We start from the raw sequence: 26258 nt of genomic DNA on the forward strand, positions 1-26258 counted from the left end.
ATTTAAAATTGACTTAACTAATATATTACACATCTTTCACTGTTATTATACTTAGAGCTTTACGTTCTATATATTCGTATACCAATATCTTAAGTACTTTTCTCATCTCGTCCCAAATCTGAAAAATGAATTAAACATGTGCAAATATTAAATATAGACAGGGCTCTGATTACAAATTAAAAAATAGAGTCTATATAATTTTTCCTGTTTATGCATAAAGAAATATTTCATTGACTCATATCTTTGCCAAAGTTACAAGTATATTTTAATATTAAAATTAATAGAAATCATATATGAATAATTGCCAACCTGTATAGTATTTATTGCTTTCTTGCAAAGTTCGCATATAAGAAAACTGATAAGATCACGTTTGTCACATTTTATTTTAAAAATTTTTCCTCTATGATTTATGGCACTGAAAGCAACATAAATTATATATATATATATTTGTAGGATAAGAAAGTAAAAGAATTGCCAAACGGTTCAGATAATTTTAAATATAAATTATATTATACTTACTATTCTGCTCTATTATTAAGAGACCTCATAGAATAGTATGTGTTGTACATGAGCTTTATCACATCGCAACGTACACCAAGTCTTCTAGCTACGCTATGATATATTATATATAAAATAATTTTCTCGCCACATTTATTTCTTAAGACCTATTACAGATATTATATAAAAAAAATTAATTAGAGCGAGAGTATGTTAATATATAGCAAACATATAAGCATGCTGCAACAGTAGTAGTTGATCATCATTATAACATATAATCTATAATCACTTACACTATCTATACACATGTATTTCAAATTTGTGTCAATACATGCTCGAAAGTGTAATTTGTCAAACATATATTCGTCGAGTGTATCTATAATTTGCTTTCCCCCTGCTTCGTTCCAATAATTATCGTCGATATTGTTGTTTTTCCAATAGTCTAAAGTTTCAGCGGACGTCGAGAATATAGAATGGTCGGGATGTTTTTCTTTGAGGCATTTCATTACCTCATGTGCTATTTCATCTAATGATGCTTTTACTTCCGAGTAAGATGTACACTTTTGGGGATTAATAAATTGCGCCAAATAAACAGCAGTTATTTCCAAAAGCTGCATTTTGCCAGGTCGTTCTAGAAATTCATTCAACGCTTCTTTCATTAAACGTAGTTCTTTATAGTAAGACTTCTTTATATTGCAATATCTTTCGATTAAATTCCGTCCAATTTTTCTGAAAAATTTATATACATAATTAGTGTGCAATAAGTACATTAATCTATGAAAAATTAATAGTACTCTAATGTATGTATATTAAATCTTACAGTGAAGATTGTGTAAACAGGTTTTTAATCTCATCAATAAACAATAGTTCGAAAAAACGTTTTATTATTATTTTGCACTCTATTTCTTTAACATTATTATCAAATGATAGTTTAGAGATTTCTGTAAAAAATTTCTTCAATCTAGCTATGTCAACTTGTAGTAAATTATCGATTGACATCTCCTTGTCTTTACACTTAGACAATATATTGTCATAATAATGTCTATAAATTATATGAGACACATTATTTCGTAATTGCCTTGCACAATCTATGCCTGCTTCCATAAAATTTTTGGGGTTTTCATTTTTCTCTTCGTTTTCTCTAAACTCTATTTGCAAAACATTCTTATATTTTGTATAAAATGTTTTCGCATAAGGCCATCTGAAATACAAACAAATAATATATTTTAATAAAACATCTTAAAAATTACACTAAACATTGCTACTTCACCAGTAGTTAATTATTAATAAAATAGATTATTTTAAATGCAAATTATTTAAAATATTAGTCAAAATATAAATCCTTTTGTTTTAAGATGAAAAATATGTTATCTTCAAATTTAAATTACAATTAAATTTTACACTAAAGATATACAATAGTAATTACAAAACTGAGACAAAGCTGTATTTACGTTACAGCCTCATTATATGTAGTTATATAACAAATTATTTAACTTTTACATTTTATATTTATCAAACAGTATAATTTAACAAATTAATTAATAAAATAATAAAATAAAATAATTAATAAAATAAATTAATAAAATGATAAAATAAAATAATAAATGGAATACATTAATAAAACAAATAGAAAAAATTTCTGTTCTTAATATTTGTTTTTTTTTTATTATATTATATTATAAGTAATATATTTTTTTCTCATTAAATATATATATAAAATATATATTAAAGTTTCCGTCGTATTATAATTTATTGTTTTATATTTTATTTATTTTATTTTTATAAAATATATTTTTCTGCAGAAATGATATATACAGGGTGTCCGGTAATAGTCGCATCAACCGTCGTGTGCAGATTCCTGGGATCATTTGGAGACGATTTTTCCTCAGCGAAAATGTCGAGGGAGGTCATTATTTTTTGCATGTTTTCAATTTTTGCCATCATGTATCTTTGTAACTAAGTCTTAAATTAAAATTCTATTAAAGTAAACTCTACCTAAAATTAACTGAAGAATGTGAATTTATTATTATTTTATTTCCACAAGGCTTAGTTTGCGAAAAACCCTTTATTTTCAATCGCTTATAACTCGAAAATTATTGGTGTCTCGACATTTTTGCTGAGGAAAAATCGTCTCCAAATGATCCCAGGAATCTGCACACGACGGTTGATGCGACTATTACCGGACACCCTGTATATCGTGCGACAGATAAATGAAACAAAGTTACAAAAAAATTACAAACAATAAGAATTACCTTTGAAGAAGCTTCCTTTCCATAAAATTGTCATATTTAGCTGCATATTCGAAACGCTTGCACGTACATCTGAAGCTAATTATATCTTCAATAGAGATAACACTGTAGCTGAGAATGATCTCTATCAACTCGTTTGGTAAGTCCTCTATCATCTTCATTACAAATAAATTTCAATGACACACAAGAAAATAAAATAAATCAAAGTAATCGCAAGAACCAATTCACGTAATTAATTCCCTGCTTTTACAGACTCTTGAAATCTACTGCAATACTGCTCGTATATATCTGCTGAATGCAGAAAGCACGTGTTTCATATACACTATAGATGTTTTCTCCACTTTGTTCACTCTCACTCTAATCCTTACCTGAAAATCTAAGGCCTGGTCTACAATGAGTCATTAGTCGTAAGTCGTAAGAAAATTGACCAACCAGAGTCGATTATTTTTAAAATAATCGACTGTGGTTGGTCAATTTTTTTACGACTTACGACAAACGACTCATTGTAGACCAGACCTAACGATCTTTTGCCTCATGTTTCTTGCCACAATAGGGTTGTCACGTGACGTGTCATGCGCATAAGAGAAAAACGAAACACAAAAATTGAGAATATGCTATTTCCATTGTACTTCTATGGCTTTAAGACAGAAAAAGATAGAAAATTACAGGAGCAGCATATACCATTGTCTCGCAGATTTTAAAATAAAAAGATATTATATTGTAATTTAGGCAGTAAAGGCCAATATCCACGATGCTAGAACTCGGTCCAAGTTCTCGGACCAAGAAGTTTCTAGCCAATAAAATTGCCCCTTTTCCGTAAAAACTGCAAAAAGATTGGCTGAAAATTTTTCGGTCCGAGAACTCGGACCGACTTCTAACATCATGGACATTGGCCTTAATGCTGGACAAAAAATTTCGTCCTGTTTACTGTGCGCAATAGCATCTGTAAATGCCTTTATAATTTTGCATATAAAATTTTGTAGCAGTCGGAAATATCCCACATGGAAGGAGCTCCTTGTTAAATAAATAATATTAGACCTTTAACATATATGCTATTATTAAATTAAGACAACTAATGATTTTTGTAATTATTTATTTTTTTTGATCTTCTATAGAGACGCAATTGATAATTGCTTAAACTAATCTATTTGAATTTTTATACAAAGTTTTTAAACTCTACTGCCACGTGTGTAGAGTATTAAAGAAATATTACAAAATTTAAATTTGTAATCCTTTTGTGGACAAAGTACTGTTCATAAAATCGAATAAAAGAATGTTTAGCAATAAATGCTAAAACTCTATCGAAATTAGAAACTATTATTCAATTAAAATTAGTTAAAATAAATTAAAATATCCAAATTATGCATTTATTATATATATCTTATAACTAAACAAACCTATATTTCCTATAATTATTATATACTTGGTATAATTGATAATAATAACAAGATGTGCCAACTAATTACAACGCTACTTGCTCCATTTTATAGAAAAATTTTTATTTATCGCTAAATATATTATGAAATCGTATACTGAATATGTTACTTATTATAAATCTAATTGTTTGAAACGTGTATGACTTTCTGTGCATCAAGAAACTTTGTATATAATGAATTAAAGGGCAGGAATGCTTTTGTCTTTTTATCATAACACTTTCTTGATACTCGAAGGCCTCACACATAGGAATGCATTACCTGAGAAAGATCCTTTGAGCTTGTAATTTATTTTGTTGTTAAATAGCCTTTTTGACAACCTATTAGTTTTAAACATATTAGTTGTAAAGTAAATTAATTGCAAATTAAAAGAAACAGTTTTGCTGAATTTGTTTAAAAAATATAAATAAGAAAAACAAACATTAAAGAGCTATCGACGTCAGGATCCGCTAGTGTATATATATAAGTATAAGATACACTGTAAATTATACTCATTACGCATTCAAGGAGTTAAATTTAGATTAAGAGATAAGTCAGACATGGGACAAAATGATGAGATAATTTCATTGCACGAAAATAATTAGGTGAAATTCTTTATATCTATATAATATATATATAATATATATAATATATATTATATCTATATAATATATATTATATAGATACAAAGAATTTTGCCTAATTATTTTCGTACAACAAAATTATCTCATCATTTCATCCTATGTCTGACTTAATCTACACTTAATTCTTTGAATGCGTAATGAGTATAATTTCCAGTGTATCTTATACATACATGTTGTATATATTAAATATATATAAAGAATTTCGCCTAATTATTTTCGTGCATGAAATTATCTCATCATATCGTCCTATGTCTGACTTAATCTAAACTTAACTCCTTGAATGCGTAATGAGTATTATTTACAGTGTATCTTATACTTTTATATGTATGTATATATGTTTTATATATATATTATATATATATATATATAAAAGTATAAGATACACTGTAAATTATACTCATTACGCATTCAAGGAGTTAAGTTTAGATTAAGTCAGACATAGGACGAAATGATGAGATAATTTCGTTGCATGAAAATAATTAGGCGAGAAATTCTTTATATCTATATAATATATATATATATATATACACTGGCGGATCCTGGGTTAACCCCACCCCCTTGCAAATTAAAAGAAACAGTTTTGCTTAATTTGTTTAAAAAATATAAATAAAGACAAACAAACATTAAAGAGCTATCGATGTCGTTAATCCTGGAATAAAAGCTAATCATAAAACCAAAAATATTAAATAAAATAATTTTGCAAACCCCCCCCCCCCCTAACATTATCGACGTCAAGATCCACTAGTGGTTATATTATACTTACCTTTAAAAAAAAGGTGCCTAGTATTGGCACCCCAGTAGTGAAAAATTACTCATTGCAAACCCATGTAGAATTGTAGTATAAAAAATTACCTATTGCAAACCCATGTAGAATCATATGAAAAATAATCCATTGCAAACCCATGTAGAATCGTACTACGAAAGTAATGATATAAAAAAAAATTGCGCGCCAAGTGAAAGTAGAAACTTTTGTACCAGTGGAAAATTTAAGTTGCAAACCCATGTAGAATCGTATAATTATAGACCTCTCTTCACGCTGAAAGTTGCAAACCCATGTAGAATCATAACAAAAAAATAAGACAAAACACATAAAAAACAGAATAAAATATTAATACAAACATTAAAAATTCAAAAATTATTAAAATTAATACAAATAAAAAAAAATAAAAAAATTTTAATTAAAAAAACTAGGCACTGCTAAATTTCAAAATTAACTTTAGCATATTGTTTAATTTAGCAGTGCCTAGTTTTTTTAATTAAAATTTTTTTATTTTTTTTATTTGTATTAATTTTAATAATGTTTTAATTTTTAATGTTTGTATTAATTTTTTATTCTGTTTTTTATGTGTTTTGTCTTATTTTTTTGTTATGATTCTACATGGGTTTGCAACTTTCAGCGTGAAGAGAGGTCTATAATTATACGATTCTACATGGGTTTGCAACTTAAATTTTCCACTGGTACAAAAGTTTCTACTTTCACTTGGCGTGCAATTTTTTTTTATTTTTATTAAGATACACGGTGCCTCGCTTCTGAGAGTCGGCTTCGCCCTAACTAGGCGCGAGACACTACCGTGTCTCTTGATATATACAGGTTGTTCAGCGTAATGCTCCGTACAATTTTTCAGACGTTTTCAACAGTTTAGAAAAAGTTTATACAATGAAAATTAATCTGTTTTACATAAGCTATCAATGTCATCCTGAATTTTTTAATGGAACCATGTTTTTTTATATAAAATTATATAGAAATTTATATGTAGATAAAGTATGTAATTTGCAACTTAGGCTATGTTTCATACGTTTTCCTCTTATCATATTGAGAGTTCTTCCTATATAATTCTCTTCCATTTTTTCAAGTAATTGTCTCATCTCGCCCCATATCTGAAAACAAATTAAACATAAGTAATTATTAAATATGGATAAAGCTCTGATTACACACACACAAATTAGAAAATGGAATCTATATAATTTTTTCAGTTAATACATAAAAAAACATTTTATTGACTCATATCTTTGCCAAAGTTACAAGTATATTTTAATATTAAAATTAATAGAAATAATATATAAATAATTGCCAACCTGTATAGCATTGATTACTTCGCCGCAACCTTCGTGTAAATAAGACCTGTCATACAACTGTTCGTTGACAAGACGGAGTTTCCTATTTTCTATTTTAAAACATCTTCCTTTTTGATTTATGGCACTGAAAACAACATAAATTATATAAATATATATATTTGTAGGATAAGAAATAAAAGAATTACCAAACGGTTCAGATAATTTTAAATATAAATTATATTATACTTACTATTCTACTCTATAAAAACACCCGGTAGAATAGCATGGTTGTAACTTGAGAAACTTTATCACATCGCAACGTACACCAAGTCTTCTAGCTACGCTATGATATATTATATATAAAATAATTTTCTCGCCACATTTATTTTTTAAGACCTATTACAGATATATAATAAAAATTAATTAGAGCGAGAGTATGTTAATATATAGCAAACATATAGGCATGCTGCAACAGTAGTAGTTGATCATCATTATAACATATAATCTATAATCACTTACACTATCTATACACATGTATTTCAAATTTGTGTCAATGCATGCTCGAAAGTGTAATTTGTCAAACATATATTCGTCGAGTGTATCCATAATTTGCTTTCCCTCTGCTTCGTTCCAATAATTATCGTCAATATTTTTGTTTTTCCAATAGTCTAAAGTTTCAGCGGACGTCGAGAATATTGAATGGTCGGGATGTTTTTCTTTGAGGCATTTCATTACCTCATGTGCTATTTCATCTAATGATGCTTTTACTTCCGAGTAAGATGTACACTTTTGGGGATTAATAAATTGCGCCAAATAAACAGTAGTTATTTCCAAAAGCTGCATTTTGCCAGGTCGTTCTAGAAATTAATTCAACGCTTCTTTCATTAAACGTAGTTCTTTATAGTAAGACTTCTTTATATTGCAATATCTTTCGATTAAATTCCATCCAATTTTTCTGAAAAATTTATATACATAATTAGTGTGCAATAAGTACATTAATCTATGAAAAATTAATAGTACTCTAATGTATGTATATTAAATCTTACTGTGAAGATGGTGTAAACAGGTTTTTAATCTCATCAATAAACAATAGTTCGAAAAAACGTTTTATTATTATTTTGCACCCTATTTCTTTAACATTATTATCAAATGATAGTTTAGAGATTTCTGTAACAAATTTCTTCAATCCAGCTATGTCAACTTCTAGTAAATTATCGATTGACATCTCCTCGTCATTACAATTAGACAATATATTGTCATAATAATGTCTATAAATTATATGAGACACATTATTTCGTAATTGCCTTGCACAATCTATGCCTGCTTCCATAAAATTTTTGGGGTTTTCATTTTTCTCTTCGTTTTCTCTAAACTCTATTTGCAAAACATTCTTATATTTTGTATAAAATGTTTTCGCATAAGGCCATCTGAAATACAAACAAATAATATATTTTAATAAAACATCTTAAAAATTACACTAAACATTGCTACTTCACCAGTAGTTAATTATTAATAAAATAGATTATTTTAAATGCAAATTATTTAAAATATTAGTCAAAATATAAATCTTTTTGTTTTAAGATGAAAAATATATTATCTTCAAATTTAAATTACAATTAAATTTTACACTAAAGATATACAATAGTAATTACAAAACTGAGACAAAGCTGTATTTACGTTACAGCCTCATTATATGTAGTTATATAACAAATTATTTAACTTTTACATTTTATATTTATCAAACAGTATAATTTAACAAATTAATTAATAAAATAATAAAATAAAATAATTAATAAAATAAATTAATAAAATGATAAAATAAAATAATAAATGGAATACATTAATAAAACAAATAGAAAAAATTTCTGTTCTTAATATTTGTTTTTTTTTATTATATTATATTATAAGTAATATATTTTTTTCACATTAAATATATATATAAAATATATATTAAAGTTTCCGTCGTATTATAATTTATTGTTTTATATTTTATTTATTTTATTTTTATAAAATATATTTTTCTGCAGAAATGATATATATATCGTGCGACAGATAAATGAAACAAAGTTACAAAAAAATTACAAACAATAAGAATTACCTTTGAAGAAGCTTCCTTTCCATAAAATTGTCATATTTAGCTGCATATTCGAAACGCTTGCACGTACATCTGAAGCTAATTATATCTTCAATAGAGATAACACTGTAGCTGAGAATGATCTCTATCAACTCGTTTGGTAAGTCCTCTATCATCTTCATTACAAATAAATTTCAATGACACACAAGAAAATAAAATAAATCAAAGTAATCGCAAGAACCAATTCACGTAATTAACTCCCTGCTTTTACAGACTCTTGAAATCTACTGCAATACTGCTCGTATATATCTGCTGAATGCAGAAAGCACGTGTTTCATATACACTATAGATGTTTTCTCCACTTTGTTCACTCTCACTCTAATCCTTACCTGAAAATCTAAGGCCTGGTCTACAATGAGTCATTAGTCGTAAGAAAATTGACCAACCAGAGTCGATTATTTTTAAAATAATCGACTGTGGTTGGTCAATGTTTTTACGACTTACGACAAACGACTCATTGTAGACCAGACCTAACGGTCTTTTGCCTCATGTTTCTTGCCACAATAGGATTGTCACGTGACGTGTCATGCGCATAAGAGAAAAACGAAACACAAAAATTGAGAATATGCTATTTCCATTGTACTTCTATGGCTTTAAGACAGAAAAAGATAGAGAATTACAGGAGCAGCATATACCATTGTCTCGCAGATTTTAAAATAAAAAGATATTATATTGTAATTTAGGCAGTAAAGGCCAATATCCACGATGCTAGAACTCGGTCCAAGTTCTCGGACCAAGAAGTTTCTAGCCAATAAAATTGCCCCTTTTCCGTAAAAACTGCAAAAAGATTGGCTGAAAATTTTTCGGTCCGAGAACTCGGACCGACTTCTAACATCATGGACATTGGCCTTAATGCTGGACAAAAAATTTCGTCCTGTTTACTGTGCGCAATAGCATCTGTAAATGCCTTTATAATTTTGCATATAAAATTTTGTAGCAGTCGGAAATATCCCACATGGAAGGAGCTGCTTGTTAAATAAATAATATTAGACCTTTAACATATATGCTATTATTAAATTAAGACATCTAATGATTTCTGTAATTATTTATTTTTTTTGATCTTCTATAGAGACGCAATTGATAATTGCTTAAACTAATCTATTTGAATTTTTATACAAAGTTTTTAAACTCTACTGCTACGTGTGTAGAGTATTAAAGAAATATTACAAAATTTAAATTTGTAATTCTTTTGTGGACAAAGTACTGTTCATAAAATCGAATAAAAGAATGTTTAGCAATAAATACTAAAACTCTATCGAAATTAGAAACTATTATTCAATTAAAATTAGCTAAAATAAATTAAAATATCCAAATTATGCATTTATTATATATATCTTATAACTAAACAAACCTATATTTCCTATATTAATTATTATATACTTGGTATAATTGATAATAATAACAAGATGTGCCAACTAATTACAACGATACTTGCTCCATTTTATAGAAAAATTTTTATTTATCGCTAAATATATTATAAAATCGTATACTGAATATGTTACTTATTATAAATCTAATTGTTTGAAACGTGTATGACTTTCTGTGCATCAAGAAACTTTGTATATAATGAATTAAAGGGCAGGAATGCTTTTGTCTTTTTATCATAACACTTTCTTGATACTCGAAGGCCTCACACATAGGAATGCATTACCTGAGAAAGATCCTTTGAACTTGTAATTTATTTTGTTGTTAAATAGCCTTTTTGACAACATATTAGTTTTAAACATATTAGTTGTAAAGTAAATTAATTGCAAATTAAAAGAAACAGTTTTGCTGAATTTGTTTAAAAAATATAAATAAAAAAACAAACATTAAAGAGCTATCGACGTCAGGATCCGCTAGTGTATATATATAAGTATAAGATACACTGTAAATTATACTCATTACGCATTCAAGGAGTTAAATTTAGATTAAGTCAGACATGGGACAAAATGATGAGATAATTTCATTGCACGAAAATAATTAGGTGAAATTCTTTATATCTATATAATATATATATAATATATATAATATATATTATATCTATATAATATATATTATATAGATACAAAGAATTTTGCCTAATTATTTTCGTACAACAAAATTATCTCATCATTTCATCCTATGTCTGACTTAATCTAAACTTAACTCCTTGAATGCGTAATGAGTATAATTTCCAGTGTATCTTATACTTACATATTGTATATATTAAATATATATAAAGAATTTCGCCTAATTATTTTCGTGCATGAAATTATCTCATCATATCGTCCTATGTCTGACTTAATCTAAACTTAACTCCTTGAATGCGTAATGAGTATTATTTACAGTGTATCTTATACTTTTATATGTATGTATATATGTTTTATATATATATATTATATATATATATATAAAAGTATAAGATACACTGTAAATTATACTCATTACGCATTCAAGGAGTTAAGTTTAGATTAAGTCAGACATAGGATGAAATGATGAGATAATTTCGTTGCATGAAAATAATTAGGCAAAATTCTTTGTATCTATATAATATATATATATATATATATATATATACACTGGCGGATCCTGGGTTAACCCCACCTTGCAAATTAAAAGAAACAGTTTTGCTGAATTTGTTTAAAAAATATAAATAAAGACAAACAAACATTAAAGAGCTATCGATGTCGTTAATCCTGGAATAAAAGCTAATCATAAAACCAAAAATATTAAATAAAATAATTTTGCAAACCCCCCCCCCCCCCTAACATTATCGACGTCAAGATCCACTAGTGGTTATATTATACTTACCTTTAAAAAAAAGGTGCCTAGTATTGGCACCCCAGTAGTGAAAAATTACTCATTGCAAACCCATGTAGAATTGTAGTATAAAAAATTACCTATTGCAAACCCATGTAGAATCATATGAAAAATAATCCATTGCAAACCCATGTAGAATCGTACTACGAAAGTAATGATATAAAAAAAAATTGCGCGCCAAGTGAAAGTAGAAACTTTTGTACCAGTGGAAAATTTAAGTTGCAAACCCATGTAGAATCGTATAATTATAGACCTCTCTTCACGCTGAAAGTTGCAAACCCATGTAGAATCATAACAAAAAAATAAGACAAAACACATAAAAAACAGAATAAAATATTAATACAAACATTAAAAATTCAAAAATTATTAAAATTAATACAAATAAAAAAAAATAAAAAAATTTTAATTAAAAAAACTAGGCACTGCTAAATTTCAAAATTAACTTTAGCATATTGTTTAATTTAGCAGTGCCTAGTTTTTTTAATTAAAATTTTTTTATTTTTTTTATTTGTATTAATTTTAATAATGTTTTAATTTTTAATGTTTGTATTAATTTTTTATTCTGTTTTTTATGTGTTTTGTCTTATTTTTTTGTTATGATTCTACATGGGTTTGCAACTTTCAGCGTGAAGAGAGGTCTATAATTATACGATTCTACATGGGTTTGCAACTTAAATTTTCCACTGGTACAAAAGTTTCTACTTTCACTTGGCGTGCAATTTTTTTTTATTTTTATTAAGATACACGGTGCCTCGCTTCTGAGAGTCGGCTTCGCCCTAACTAGGCGCGAGACACTACCGTGTCTCTTGATATATACAGGTTGTTCAGCGTAATGCTCCGTACAATTTTTCAGACGTTTTCAACAGTTTAGAAAAAGTTTATACAATGAAAATTAATCTGTTTTACATAAGCTATCAATGTCATCCTGAATTTTTTAATGGAACCATGTTTTTTTATATAAAATTATATAGAAATTTATATGTAGATAAAGTATGTAATTTGCAACTTAGGCTATGTTTCATACGTTTTCCTCTTATCATATTGAGAGTTCTTCCTATATAATTCTCTTCCATTTTTTCAAGTAATTGTCTCATCTCGCCCCATATCTGAAAACAAATTAAACATAAGTAATTATTAAATATGGATAAAGCTCTGATTACACACACACAAATTAGAAAATGGAATCTATATAATTTTTTCAGTTAATACATAAAAAAACATTTTATTGACTCATATCTTTGCCAAAGTTACAAGTATATTTTAATATTAAAATTAATAGAAATAATATATAAATAATTGCCAACCTGTATAGCATTGATTACTTCGCCGCAACCTTCGTGTAAATAAGACCTGTCATACAACTGTTCGTTGACAAGACGGAGTTTCCTATTTTCTATTTTAAAACATCTTCCTTTTTGATTTATGGCACTGAAAACAACATAAATTATATAAATATATATATTTGTAGGATAAGAAATAAAAGAATTACCAAACGGTTCAGATAATTTTAAATATAAATTATATTATACTTACTATTCTACTCTATAAAAACACCCGGTAGAATAGCATGGTTGTAACTTGAGAAACTTTATCACATCGCAACGTACACCAAGTCTTCTAGCTACGCTATGATATATTATATATAAAATAATTTTCTCACCACATTTATTTTTTAAGACCTATTACAGATATATAATAAAAATTAATTAGAGCGAGAGTATGTTAATATATAGCAAACATATAGGCATGCTGCAACAGTAGTAGTTGATCATCATTATAACATATAATCTATAATCACTTACACTATCTATACACATGTATTTCAAATTTGTGTCAATGCATGCTCGAAAGTGTAATTTGTCAAACATATATTCGTCGAGTGTATCCATAATTTGCTTTCCCTCTGCTTCGTTCCAATAATTATCGTCAATATTTTTGTTTTTCCAATAGTCTAAAGTTTCAGCGGACGTCGAGAATATTGAATGGTCGGGGTGTTTTTCTCTGAGGCATTTCATTACCTCATGTGCTATTTCATCTAATGATGCTTTTACTTCCGAGTAAGATGTACACTTTTGGGGATTAATAAATTGCGCCAAATAAACAGCAGTTATTTCCAAAAGCTGCATTTTGCCAGGTCGTTCTAGAAATTCTTTCCACGCTCTTTTCATTAAATGTAGTTCCTTATAGTAAGACTTCTTTATATTGCAATATCTTTCGATTAAATCCTGACCAATATTTCTGAAAAATTTATATACATAATTAGTGTGCAATAAGTACATTAACCTCTATGAAAAGTTAATAGTACTCTAATGTATGTATATCAAATCTTACTGTGAAGATTGTGTAAGCAGGTTTCTAATCTCATCAATAAACAATAGTGTATTAAAAAAATGTTTTATCTTATATTTGCACTTTATTTCTTTATTATCATTATCAAAAAATAGTATAGAGAATTTTGTAATAAATTTCTCCACGTTAGCTCTGTCAACTTCTATTAAATTATTGATTGACATCTCATCGTCATAACAATAACACAATATATTGTCATAATAACTTCTATAAATTATATGAGACATATTATTTCGTAATTGTATCGCACAATTTATGCCTGCTTCCATAAAATTTTTGGGGTTTTTATTTTTCTCTTCGTTTTCTCTAAACTCTATTTGCAAAACATTCTTATACTTTGTATGAAATGTCTTCGCAAAAGGCCATCTAAAATACAAACAAATAATATATTTTAATAAAGCATCTTAAAAATTACACTAAACAGTGCTACTGCACCAGTATATAATTATTAATAAAATAAATTATTTTAAATGCAAAATATTTAAAATATTAGTCAAAATATGAATCTTTTCGTTTTAAGATCAAAAATATATTATCTTCAAATTTAAATTGCAATTAAATTTTACACTAAAATTATACAATAGTAAATACAAAACTGAGACAATGCTGTATTTACGTTACAGCCTCATTATGTAGTTATATAACAAATTATTTAACTTTTACATTTTATATTTATCAAACAGTATAATTTAACAAATGAATTAATAAAATAATGAAATAAAATAAGTAATAAAATTAATAAATAAAATGATAAAATAAAATAATAAATGGAATAAATTTATAAAACAAATGGAAAAATTTCTGGTTCTTAATATTTGTTTTTTTATTATATTATATTATATATATATTGTATCTTATTTTTTTCATTAATATTATAATTTAAAATAATTCTCATTAATATTATAAAAATACATAAGAAAATAGGCCAATAAAAGTCAAAACATAGATAGAAAGATTATTTGCATAAATATTTTTTCAATGGATAGTTGTCTAGCGAATAGCAATTAACAAAATAAATATAAAAATTTAACTATATATTAATAAATATGGTGTTTGCACATTTATACAATTTAAGTATAATTTAACATCTCCTTGTGATAATCGCTATCAATAATTGCATTTCTTGATGCATTTTACATGTATTTCATACACGAATCGCACAAAAATATGAAAAAAAAATACTAGAAATACTAGTAAAAAACCTAAATAATTTATTGTTTAGTTTTAAAAATACAACAATAAAAAAATTCAATTTTGATTTTCATGATTATTCGACGTGGAATAGAGACTAGAGGGTGATGAGCGATCAAGATCGGGAAACCATTTCGTGATATGAATTGTGTCTGCACAGACTTGTTTTTGTGTAAGGAATAGAAATGTCCAAACATTTTTAACCTGTAAATCTAGTAGAGAATTATCTTTAAGAAAATAAATTTTACTAAATTTAATTGAATTAGCAAAAAAGAATAAGTTCAACAATTAAAAGGAGGGAAAGGAATGTTTGGAAGATGACTATCCGCTTATGTTTTCTGCAAGTCTTATCTCTTATCAGCTAATTTTTTTTTACCTGTTTTCATATTAATTATTAAAATTTCCGTCGTATTATAATTTATTATTTTATATTTCATTTATTTTATTTTTATAAAATATATTTTTTGCAGAAGTGATATATATATCGTGCGACAGATAAATGAAACAAAATTACAAAAAATTTACAAACAAAAAGAATTACCTCTGAAGAAGCTTCCTTTCCATAAAATTGTCATATTTAGCTGCATATTCGAAACGTTTGCACGTACATCTGAAGCTAATTATATCTTCAATAGAGATAACACTGTAGCTGAGAATGATCTCTATCAACTCGTTTGGTAAGTCCTCTATCATCTTCATTACAAATAAATTTCAATGACACACAAGAAAATAAAATAAATCAAAGTAATCGCAAGAACCAATTCACGTAATTAACTCCCTGCTTTTACAGACTCTTGAAATCTACTGCAATACTGCTCGTATATATCTGCTGAATGCAGAAAGCACGTGTTTCATATACACTATAGATGTTTTCTCCACTTTGTTCACTCTCACTCTAATCCTTACCTGAAAATCTAAGGCCTGGTCTACAATGAGTCATTAGTCGTAAGTCATAAGAAAATTGACCAACCAGAGTCGATTATTTTTAAAATAATCGACTGTGGTTGGTCAATGTTTTTACGACTTACGACAAACGACTCATTGTAGACCAGACCTAACGGTCTTTTGCCTCATGTTTCTTGCCACAATAGGGTTGTCACGTGACGTGTCATGCGCATAAGAGAAAAACGAAACACAAAAATTGAGAATATGCTATTTCCATTGTACTTCTATGGCTTTAAGACAGAAAAAGATAGAGAATTACAGGAGCAGCATATACCATTGTCTCGCAGATTTTAAAATAAAAAGATATTATATTGTAATTTAGGCAGTAAAGGCCAATATCCACGATGCTAGAACTCGGTCCAAGTTCTCGGACCAAGAAGTTTCTAGCCAATAAAATTGCCCCTTTTCCGTAAAAACTGCAAAAAGATTGGCTGAAAATTTTTCGGTCCGAGAACTTGGACCGACTTCTAACATTATGGACATTGGCCTTAATGCTGGACAAAAAATTTCGTCCTGTTTACTGTGCGCAATAGCATCTGTAAATGCCTTTATAATTTTGCATATAAAATTTTGTAGCAGTCGGAAATATCCCACATGGAAGGAGCTGCTTGTTAAATAAATAATATTAGACCTTTCACATATATGCTATTATTAAATTAAGACATATAATAATTATTGTAATTATTTATTTATTTTGATCTTCTATAGAGACGCAATTAATAATTGCTTTAATAAACTAATCTATTTGAAATTTTTTACAAAATTTTTAAATTCTACTGCCACGTGTGTAGAGTGTTAAAGAAATATTACAAAATTTAAATTTGTAATTCTTTTGTGGACAAAGTACTGTTCATAAAATCGAATAAAAGAATGTTTAGCAATAAATACTAAAACTCTATCGAAATTAGAAATTATTATTCAATTAAAATTAGCTAAAATAAATTAAAATATCCAAATTATGCATTTATTATATATATCTTATAACTAAACAAACCTATATTTTCTATATTAATTATTATATACTTGGTATAATTGATAATAATAACAAGATGTGCTAATTACAAAGATACTTGTTCCATTTTATAGAAAAATTTTTATTTATCGCTAAATATATTATGAAATCGTATACTGAATATGTTACTTATTATAAATCTAATTGTTTGAAACGTGTATGACTTTCTGTGCATCAAGAAACTTTGTATATAATGAATTAAAGGGCAGGAATGCTTTTGTCTTTTTATCATAACACTTTCTTGATACTCGAAGGCCTCACACATAGGAATGCATTACCTGAGAAAGATCCTTGTAATTTATTTTGTTGTTAAATAGCCTTTTTGACAACATATTAGTTTTAAACATATTAGTTGTAAAGTAAATTAATTGCAAATTAAAAAAAACAGTTTTGCTGAATTTGTTTAAAAAATATAAATAAAAAAACAAACATTAAAGAGCTATCGACGTCAGGATCCGCTAGTGTATATATATAAGTATAAGATACACTGTAAATTATACTCATTACGCATTCAAGGAGTTAAATTTAGATTAAGTCAGACATAGGACGAAATGATGAGATAATTTCGTGGCATGAAAATAATTAGGCGAGAAATTCTTTATATCTATATAATATATACATATATATATATATATATATATATATATATAGATTAGTCTATGAAATTGATAGGACTATAATATATATTAAAAATCCTACCGTGAAGATTGTGTAGTTAAATTTTTCAATTCATCACAGAAGAAATAATATTTTATAGTATTTTCAGGTATAAATAACTCATCTCTAAAATGTATATCAAATGTATATTTAAGGCATTTTTAAATTGAAACATTGACATAATTATATTCATGTATTGTTTGAGATATATAATTTCGTAATTCCCTCGCATAATTTATGCCTGTTTCTATAAAGTTTTTTTTATCCTTCTGATCTTTCTCTTCAGACTTTTTCTGCTGATTTTCCTTATATTTGTCATAATGTTTCTTTCCAGAAGACCATCTGAAATTGAAACAAAAAATATTTTAATAAACTTAAAAATTAAATACTTCGGCAAGATTTTTATTACTTTTGTATCGTAATGTAAAGGTGATTGCCGAAGGGAATTTTTGCGGAGAAAACGAAAAAAAAAACTTAAAAACTTTTTTAGTCAATAAATATCATGAATAAGTAATATTGATTTATATGTAAATTATATACTAACTATTCTACAGAAAAGGACAATCTTATATATGACTTTGAACATGATATATGTTACCAAAGTCATTGTTTTGAATGGCCAATACATGAAGTTTCCTTGTTTATTCTATAATTACTTATTTCGTTAATTTTTTTTTGTGTAAATAATTCATACATATTGTTGCTACATCTTGGAAACTATTGATTCTAGAAGTGTTTATTGATTTTCCCGTGTTTCCCGTCAAACATATCTTCACAACTCACGGTCAAACTGTGGGAAAGTGCCAAAGTTATGGGAATCTTGCCCATTTTTAAATTAATTATTAATCTAACTATTTGTTTTATTACCTCGTGTTTTTAATATTTTTTATTTATTTTATTTTATTCTTATAAAATACATTATTCGCGTAAATAATAGATTGTGCGGTTAATTTAAAAACAAGTGTGCAAATTAGAAAATATGATTTAATTTCAAAACAAGCTTTCTCTGACGAGGAGCTCAAATTTCTAATTTGCATACTTGTTCTTTTGTTTTTTATTTATCTTAACTTTTTTTGTTTTTTATTAATACCAACTAACCTTTAATGCTAATCTATTCATGTAAAAAAATTTAACCCGATATCTCAAAATTTACAGAAGTTAAAGCATTCACGCCCTTTTCTAAAAAAATTCAAAATTTTATAAAAAAAGAACCTCCTAGCCGATCCAAGCAAAATTCAATACCAACCCACCTTTAATGATAATCTATTCATGTAAAAAAATTTAACTCGATATTTCAAATTTACGGAAATTAGAGCAATCATGCCCTTCCGTAGATGGATACATACATACACACATACATACGGACATTTTGTAAAAATGTGATTTTTCGACATTTTGAAACATTCTAAACATATTGACATAAAAAACTGGAAAACAATTTTTTTCAAGAAAACAAAGCTTCCTCTATGAGGAAGCAAAATTATAAAATATTTATAAACAAAAAGAATTACCTCTGAAGAAACTTTCTTTCCATAAACTTGTCATATTTAGCTGCATACCGAAATTGCTTGCACACGCATCTAAAATTAATGATATCCTCAATAGTGATATCATTATAACTAACAGTGTTGTGCTTAGATGATTTTAAAATTAGCTAGATAAAGATGAGATAAAAATATGTAAATTTATCTTATATAAGATAAAGATGATTTTGTTTTAAATGTATCTAGATAAAAGATAAAATTATATGGCGATTCATCTAGATAACTTCTAGATAATATTATTTTTTGACTGATTATGTAAACAAAAAAATGTAAATTTTAAAAGGGATATAAAAATATATTCATACTTTTATTTGTAAGTTTTTATCGCTTACTGTTTAAGTTTACTATTTAAATATTTTTATGTGACTATGACTCTAAATCAAATTATCTGAACATTATTCTAGATAATTTAATAAAGATAACACATTTTTTCATCTAAGATGCAGATATAGATAATACATATTTTTATTATCTATATAAAGATAAGATGCTGCAAAAATTTTATCTAGATAATCATCTATATAATTTTATTTAGATAACAGCAAACACTGATAACTAAGAACGGTATCTATCGTCTCCTCTGATAAACACGTTATCGAAGCCATTATGAATAAAAAATTCAGTAAGAAAAGAATAAATAATACAAATTAAAATGATGGCGATAAAAAATATATGCGTAATTAATTTTCTGCTTGCGAAAACACACGGGATTTACTGCGATACTGCGATAATATGTGTTTCCCGGTTGCAGAGAGCACAAGCACGTGTTTTATCTAGTCGCTACAGACAGTTTCCACACTCTGTCCACTCTTATTCTGGAGTTCTTATGTGAAAACCTTCCTCAATCTTATTTTTGTTTCCCCACTACAGATTTTTCATGTGATGTGTCATGCTTACAAAGAAAATCTAATCTTAGAAACTGAGAAAACAATATTTCCAGATTATAAAATGAAATGGAATTCTACTGAAATCTAGGCAGTACTGTTAAACAAACAAATTTGTTCTGCGTGCTTTGTATGTGCGATAACATCAGTAAATCATGAACTTTACTCTCTATCAGTCTCGTACTATTACAATTTCTACGTTATCATTTCTATGACTAATACGTCCTACGATTCTTGAAGATAGAAAAAGCAATTTCGTAAATGATACAGTAAACATTCTGATTTGTATTTAGTCAATAATTTAAACTGTAAGTTCCTATGTAAAACACAGTCATTAATGGAATTTAGATTAGTTTAATTGATATAACATAAATAACTTAGCGATGCAATTTAACAATTGTTTTTACTTTACATATTTTTAATTAAATAAATATTTAATAAATATAACATTTATTTTTAAACTTTAAAAAAATATTTAAAAATTTTCGCATAAAAAAATTTTGATTACATCTATATTAGATTACAAATTTGTAAATAAGAAATAAGAATATATCATGTTTCTATATCATGTTTTAATATTTAATTGCACAAATATAGAAATATAAAAATTGAATAAAAATTTATATTTATATGGCTGAATGAAACAGTAAGTAATAAAGTAGTAAAACAAAAACAATTCTTTATAAGTATGTAAAATAAAATCACATCGAATTAAAGACAAAACAAAATTAATAATTTAAGAAATGGAAGAATATTAAATCAACTACTTTAAATAAAATCAAACACATTACATATTAAAAAATACTTAATTTTATTTTAAATGGCATGCGTATGTGTGTGTGTGTGTGTGTAGGTGTTAATCACATATAATATTTAATTATAAAACTTTTTAATGTAATATTGAATAAAAGTTTTGTATATTACTACATAATATAATTTCTAGTATTATTTTTTAAATATTTTTATTTGAGCTGTTATAGTAACATCATGCGGATAGAGTCTGGCAAGCATTTGATTTGGCACGTAATGAGTACCTTCGAATTTATGAAAAAAGCGACCTATTTCGCTAGAGTTGATCCATTTCGGCGTTGTTAGAGTTATAGCATCTAAAATAAAAAAAATATAAAAATAAAATTAATTTATGTGTACTAAAAGAAACACAATTCTAAATAAAATAAAGTAATAAATAAATTATAAAAATTAAAATAAATATATTAAATAAAATAATGAAATAAAAGAAACAAAATAAAATAAAATAACATGTATTCTATATTGCATAAAAACAGATGAGCTAGTATAATAAACAAATAAAATTTAAAGAAAAGATCCGTGTAAAATAATATTCATACCTTCTTTCACTTCACATATTTTAGTCTCAGTAAGAATTATGTAAGTTGTTTGTTGCTGTACAAGATTGCAATTACGAGAAATTTGATGCAACGACATTACACATTGTTGTATATTCCGTGTATCGTTTGAAGAGGTCAAAACATGTCTATCAACATGTCTGTGCCATCCGACGATCACACCGACACAATTATCTATAATTATAATTTTATAATTATATCTAATCTATAATTGAAAATGTAATCAATATTTATAATAATATAACTATAATTTGTTACCATATTCAACTATCATTCCAACTGCAAATTTCATGTTTTGTGATCTTGTATTTGACTGTTCGCTTTTTTTAAACAAATTTTGTAGGAAGTCCTGAAAAATGTAAGATCAGTTTTGAATTGCTTTATCTTGTCAAACAATTCATAAATGTAGTCTTTTTAGCAAGTTAAATTACACAACTGGCTAAATTATATATAATTATTTGTAATTTATATTAAATTGTACGTGTAATCAGTGAGATGCGTCATATAGATAATTTTTTATTGATATTTTATATTAATAATTGTACTAACATACCTCACGGTATTTAGCGCGCCTCGCACGTCGATATGGATTAATATCATCACAACAATATTTATTTATGTTCGTCGAACAAAAAAATTGATTTCTCACAAAGTCCAACATCTGAAAAAAGATTTAAACATGTTTAAAAAAATAAAATAACAAAAATTTAATTATAAAATTTAAAAAATGAGAGACTGTGTAATTCTTTCTGCCTATTCACGTATAAAGCATATTTCATTGACTATTGCCGAAATTACAATTATATTAATTAATGTTAATTAATGTGTGTGTTAACAGAAATTATGTACAATATAATATAATTGTCAACCTCTGTAGATCTTATTGCAAAGTGTACTAAAGGAAATGTGGGATAGATCATTCTGAAGAGCGGCAATTTGTTAAGAAGACATTCCGGGAATTTTCCGAAAGTTATGTTATAACATCTTGCATTTTCTAAACTATTCGTAGCACTGTAAACAATATAAAATTATATATGTATGTATGTATGCTTGACAAAAATGAAAATGCCAAAATGTTCAGCTAATTCCAAATCTATTATTATATTTACTATTTTGGTGTCCAAAATATATTGTAGTCGCCATTTGCCAGTCTTATTACTTCGCTACGTAAACCAAGTCTCCTGGCCACGCTGTGATATATTATTAATATAATCAATTGTTGGCCACATTTATTTCTTAAGACCTGGCAGATATTATAATGAAACGATTAATTATTAGAGCAAGAATAATTTTAAATATAACAAACATATGTGTGGAGCCATGCTCGCAGCATTAGTAGAGTTTGCTACAATTATAATGTATTATAATCTATAATAACTTACATTATTTATACACATGTTCTCAAAATTTGGAGAACATGTGTCTTCCAATTTGCATGGTCGAAAGTTTAATTTACCGAAAATATATTCTTCCAGTATATCCATAATCTGCGTTGCTTCTGCTTCGTTCCAATGATTATCAGCGATATTGTTGTTTTGCCAGTAAGTGAAAGTTTCAGCGGACGTCGAGAATATCGTATGGTCGGGATGTTTTTCTCTAAGATAATTCAGTACTTCTTGTACGATTCTATTTAATGATGCTTCTACGCGTGAGTAAAATACTCTTCTATCAGCTTGCATTATTTGTGCTGCGATAATAGCAATCTTTTCCAAAAGCCGTCTTCTGTAAGGTCGGTTCTTATATCCCTCCCATGTTTTCCAAACCAAACGATTCTTCATATAGTAATATAATTTTATAATGATATATCTTTCGGTTAGATCGCAATCAGATCTTCTGAAAAATTTACATATAAACTGTGCGATAAATGCATATTAATATATGAACTTTATAGAACTATAATTAATAATCCTACCGTGATGATCGTGCAATCATATTTTTCAATTCATCAATACAGATCTCATATTTTATGAAATATTTATATGGTTTATTAATAAATTTATTAAACTCATCTTTAAAATGTATACAAAATATACGTTCAAAGCTTTTCATATTATCGATTGAATCATCGGCATTATATTTATGTATTATTTGAGATACATAATTTCGTAATTCTCTCGCACAATTTATGCCTATTTCAATAAAGTTTAAGTATTTTTTATCCTTTTCTTCGATCTCTTCAGGTTCTTTCTGCTCATTTTCTTCAAAGCACTTGTCATAAAGCTTCTTCCCAGAAAGCCATCTGAAATTGAAACAAAAAATATTTTAATAATCTTCTAAAAATTACTTTGGCAAGATTTTCATAACTTTCGTATCGTAATGTAAAGGTGATTTCCGAAGGGAATTTTAGCAGAGAATACAGGAAAAATACTTAAAAAATTCCATAACTAACAGCAGATATCATAAATAAGTAAAATTGAATTATATGTTAATTATATGCTAATAATTTTACAGAAAAAGCAATCTAAAATATGACCTGGACCATATATGTTCTCAAGGTCATCATTGTTAGTGACCCATCTATGAAGTTATCTTTTTTCTATATAATTACTTATATTTCCACTACTCCTATAATTACTTATTTTATAAATTTTTTTGTAAATAATTTATATTGTTGCTGCATTTTGGAAACCATGGATCCTAGAATAGTTTTATTGTTTTTCCTGTGTTCCCCGTCAAAAATGTCTTCACAACTCAAAGTCAAAATGTGGGAAAGCGACAAAGTTGTGGGAATCTTGCCCGTTTTAAGAATAATTATTAGTCTATTTGTTATATTACCTTATGTTTTTAATATTTTTTATTTATTTTATTATATTCTTATAAAATACATCTTTCGATTAAACGATAGATTAAACGGTTCACTTAAAAACATTATAAAAAATTTACATATAAAAAAAATTACCTTTGAATAAACTTTCTTTCCATAAACTTGTCATATTTGGCTACCCAACGAAATTGTTTGCACACGCATCTAAAGTTAATGATATTCTCAATAGTGATATTATTATAACTGAGAATGATAACTATAATCTCCTCTGGTAAGCACGTTATCGAAGCCATTATGAATTTAATTCACAGTAAGACAAAAAGGAAATAACACGAATTAAAGTAATGGCACCAAAGTATTCGCGTAATTAATTTTCTGTTTGCAAAAACACTCGAAATTTACTGCAATACTGCGTATGTATCTACCGATTACATACAGAGAGCACAAGCACGTATTTTATTTAATCACTACAGATAGAGTTTCCACCATGCTTATTCTGAAATCTTTACCTGACTAACAGTCTTGTCCTTTTTCCCCACTATAGATACTTTTCACGTGACGTTTTGTATTCACAAAAGAAAAACGGAAATCAGAAACTGACGACACAATATTTCCTTTCTATATGCGCTTTTAAAGACAGAAAAAAATAAAGAATTCCAGAATAGCAGTATACTATCGTTTCTAAATCTACAATAAAAAGATATTCTCTAATCTGTAATCGAAGCAGTACTGCTAAATAAACAAATTTGTTCTTCTTGCTATACACAATCAGAATCAGCAAAAATGTTCTTATAATATTTCATTAATATATTTTATAGGAATTAAGAATATTGTTAAATACCTCACATAAAATAAATAGCATTTGTTAAATAAATAATAAACGAAAACGTTTACATATTATGCCATTAATAAAATACGACAAAATAATTATTGTAATTATTATTTTTTTTATTTACAATAGATATTATTTATCAACAATAATTACTTTAATAAACAAATCCATTAAAATTTTTCCACAAAGTTGATAAATTATATTTACATATGTAGATTGTTAAAGAAATGTTACAGTAGAACTGTGAATTTTTCAATAGATACTATTTGTGAAGTCAAATAAAAAAATGCTTAGCGAATATTGAAACCCTTTCGGAGTTAGAAACTATCTTTCAGTTCGAATTAGCTAGGATATATGGTCAACAATAATATTTTAAATAATTAAACAAAATTTTTTTACTGAAGAGTTACAACATAATTAATAAAAAATATAGTAATAAAAAATATAGTAATAAAAATAGAATATATATTATATGAAATATGTCACTCATTAATTTACTCTTGATATAAAATCTGAAATTCGAGCAATTAAGAGAAAGAGAAAATCACATTAAATAAATTAGAAATTTGCGAAATATTGTTTTTTTTTAGAAAACGTATCAATTTCATCATCCTGCCGTCGTATGCAGATAACTTTTATTATTGTGGATAAGATGACAAAAAGCGCACCAAAAGAAGTTAGATTAAAAATTAAATTTTTTGTAAATAAGTAAATGCATTAAAGATATCATGTTTTAATATATCATGTTTCTATATCATGTTTTAATATTTAATTGCACAAATATAGAAATATAAAAATTTAATAAAAATTTATATTTATATGGCTGAATGAAACAGTAAGAAATAAAGTAATAAAACAAAAACAATTATTTATAAGCAATGTAAAATAAAATCACATCGAATTAAAGACAAAAGAAAATTAATCATTTAAAAAATTGAAG

The 26258-nt window shown here is 26.5% G+C and overlaps 2 protein-coding genes across 2 annotated transcripts; both read right to left on the reverse strand.

Moving 5' to 3' along the window:
- Window positions 1–3472: 3472 nt before the first annotated feature.
- LOC145942957 (uncharacterized) lies at window positions 3473–9114 on the reverse strand. The gene is made up of 7 exons (XM_083050132.1): window positions 8957–9114; window positions 8179–8285; window positions 7378–7715; window positions 7109–7245; window positions 6880–7003; window positions 6600–6681; window positions 3473–3690 (listed from the first exon to the last, which is right to left on the reverse strand). Exons 1-7 carry the CDS (start codon window positions 9112–9114, stop codon window positions 3473–3475), a joined length of 1164 nt encoding a protein of 387 aa, XP_082906258.1.
- A 7462-nt stretch (window positions 9115–16576) lies between these two features.
- On the reverse strand, window positions 16577–24779 carry LOC145942958 (uncharacterized). Its single transcript, XM_083050133.1, has 10 exons — window positions 24622–24779; window positions 23635–23961; window positions 23105–23555; window positions 22832–22965; window positions 22619–22733; window positions 22276–22383; window positions 21981–22071; window positions 21705–21896; window positions 21390–21461; window positions 16577–16794 (listed from the first exon to the last, which is right to left on the reverse strand). Exons 1-10 carry the CDS (start codon window positions 24777–24779, stop codon window positions 16577–16579), a joined length of 1866 nt encoding a protein of 621 aa, XP_082906259.1.
- Between the last annotated feature and the right edge of the window lie 1479 nt (window positions 24780–26258).

This window comes from Prenolepis imparis, unplaced genomic scaffold, assembly GCF_030444845.1.
Source record: "Prenolepis imparis isolate NDT839.2.m4 unplaced genomic scaffold, iyPreImpa1.0 SCAF_11, whole genome shotgun sequence".
Lineage (NCBI taxonomy): Eukaryota > Metazoa > Arthropoda > Insecta > Hymenoptera > Formicidae > Prenolepis > Prenolepis imparis.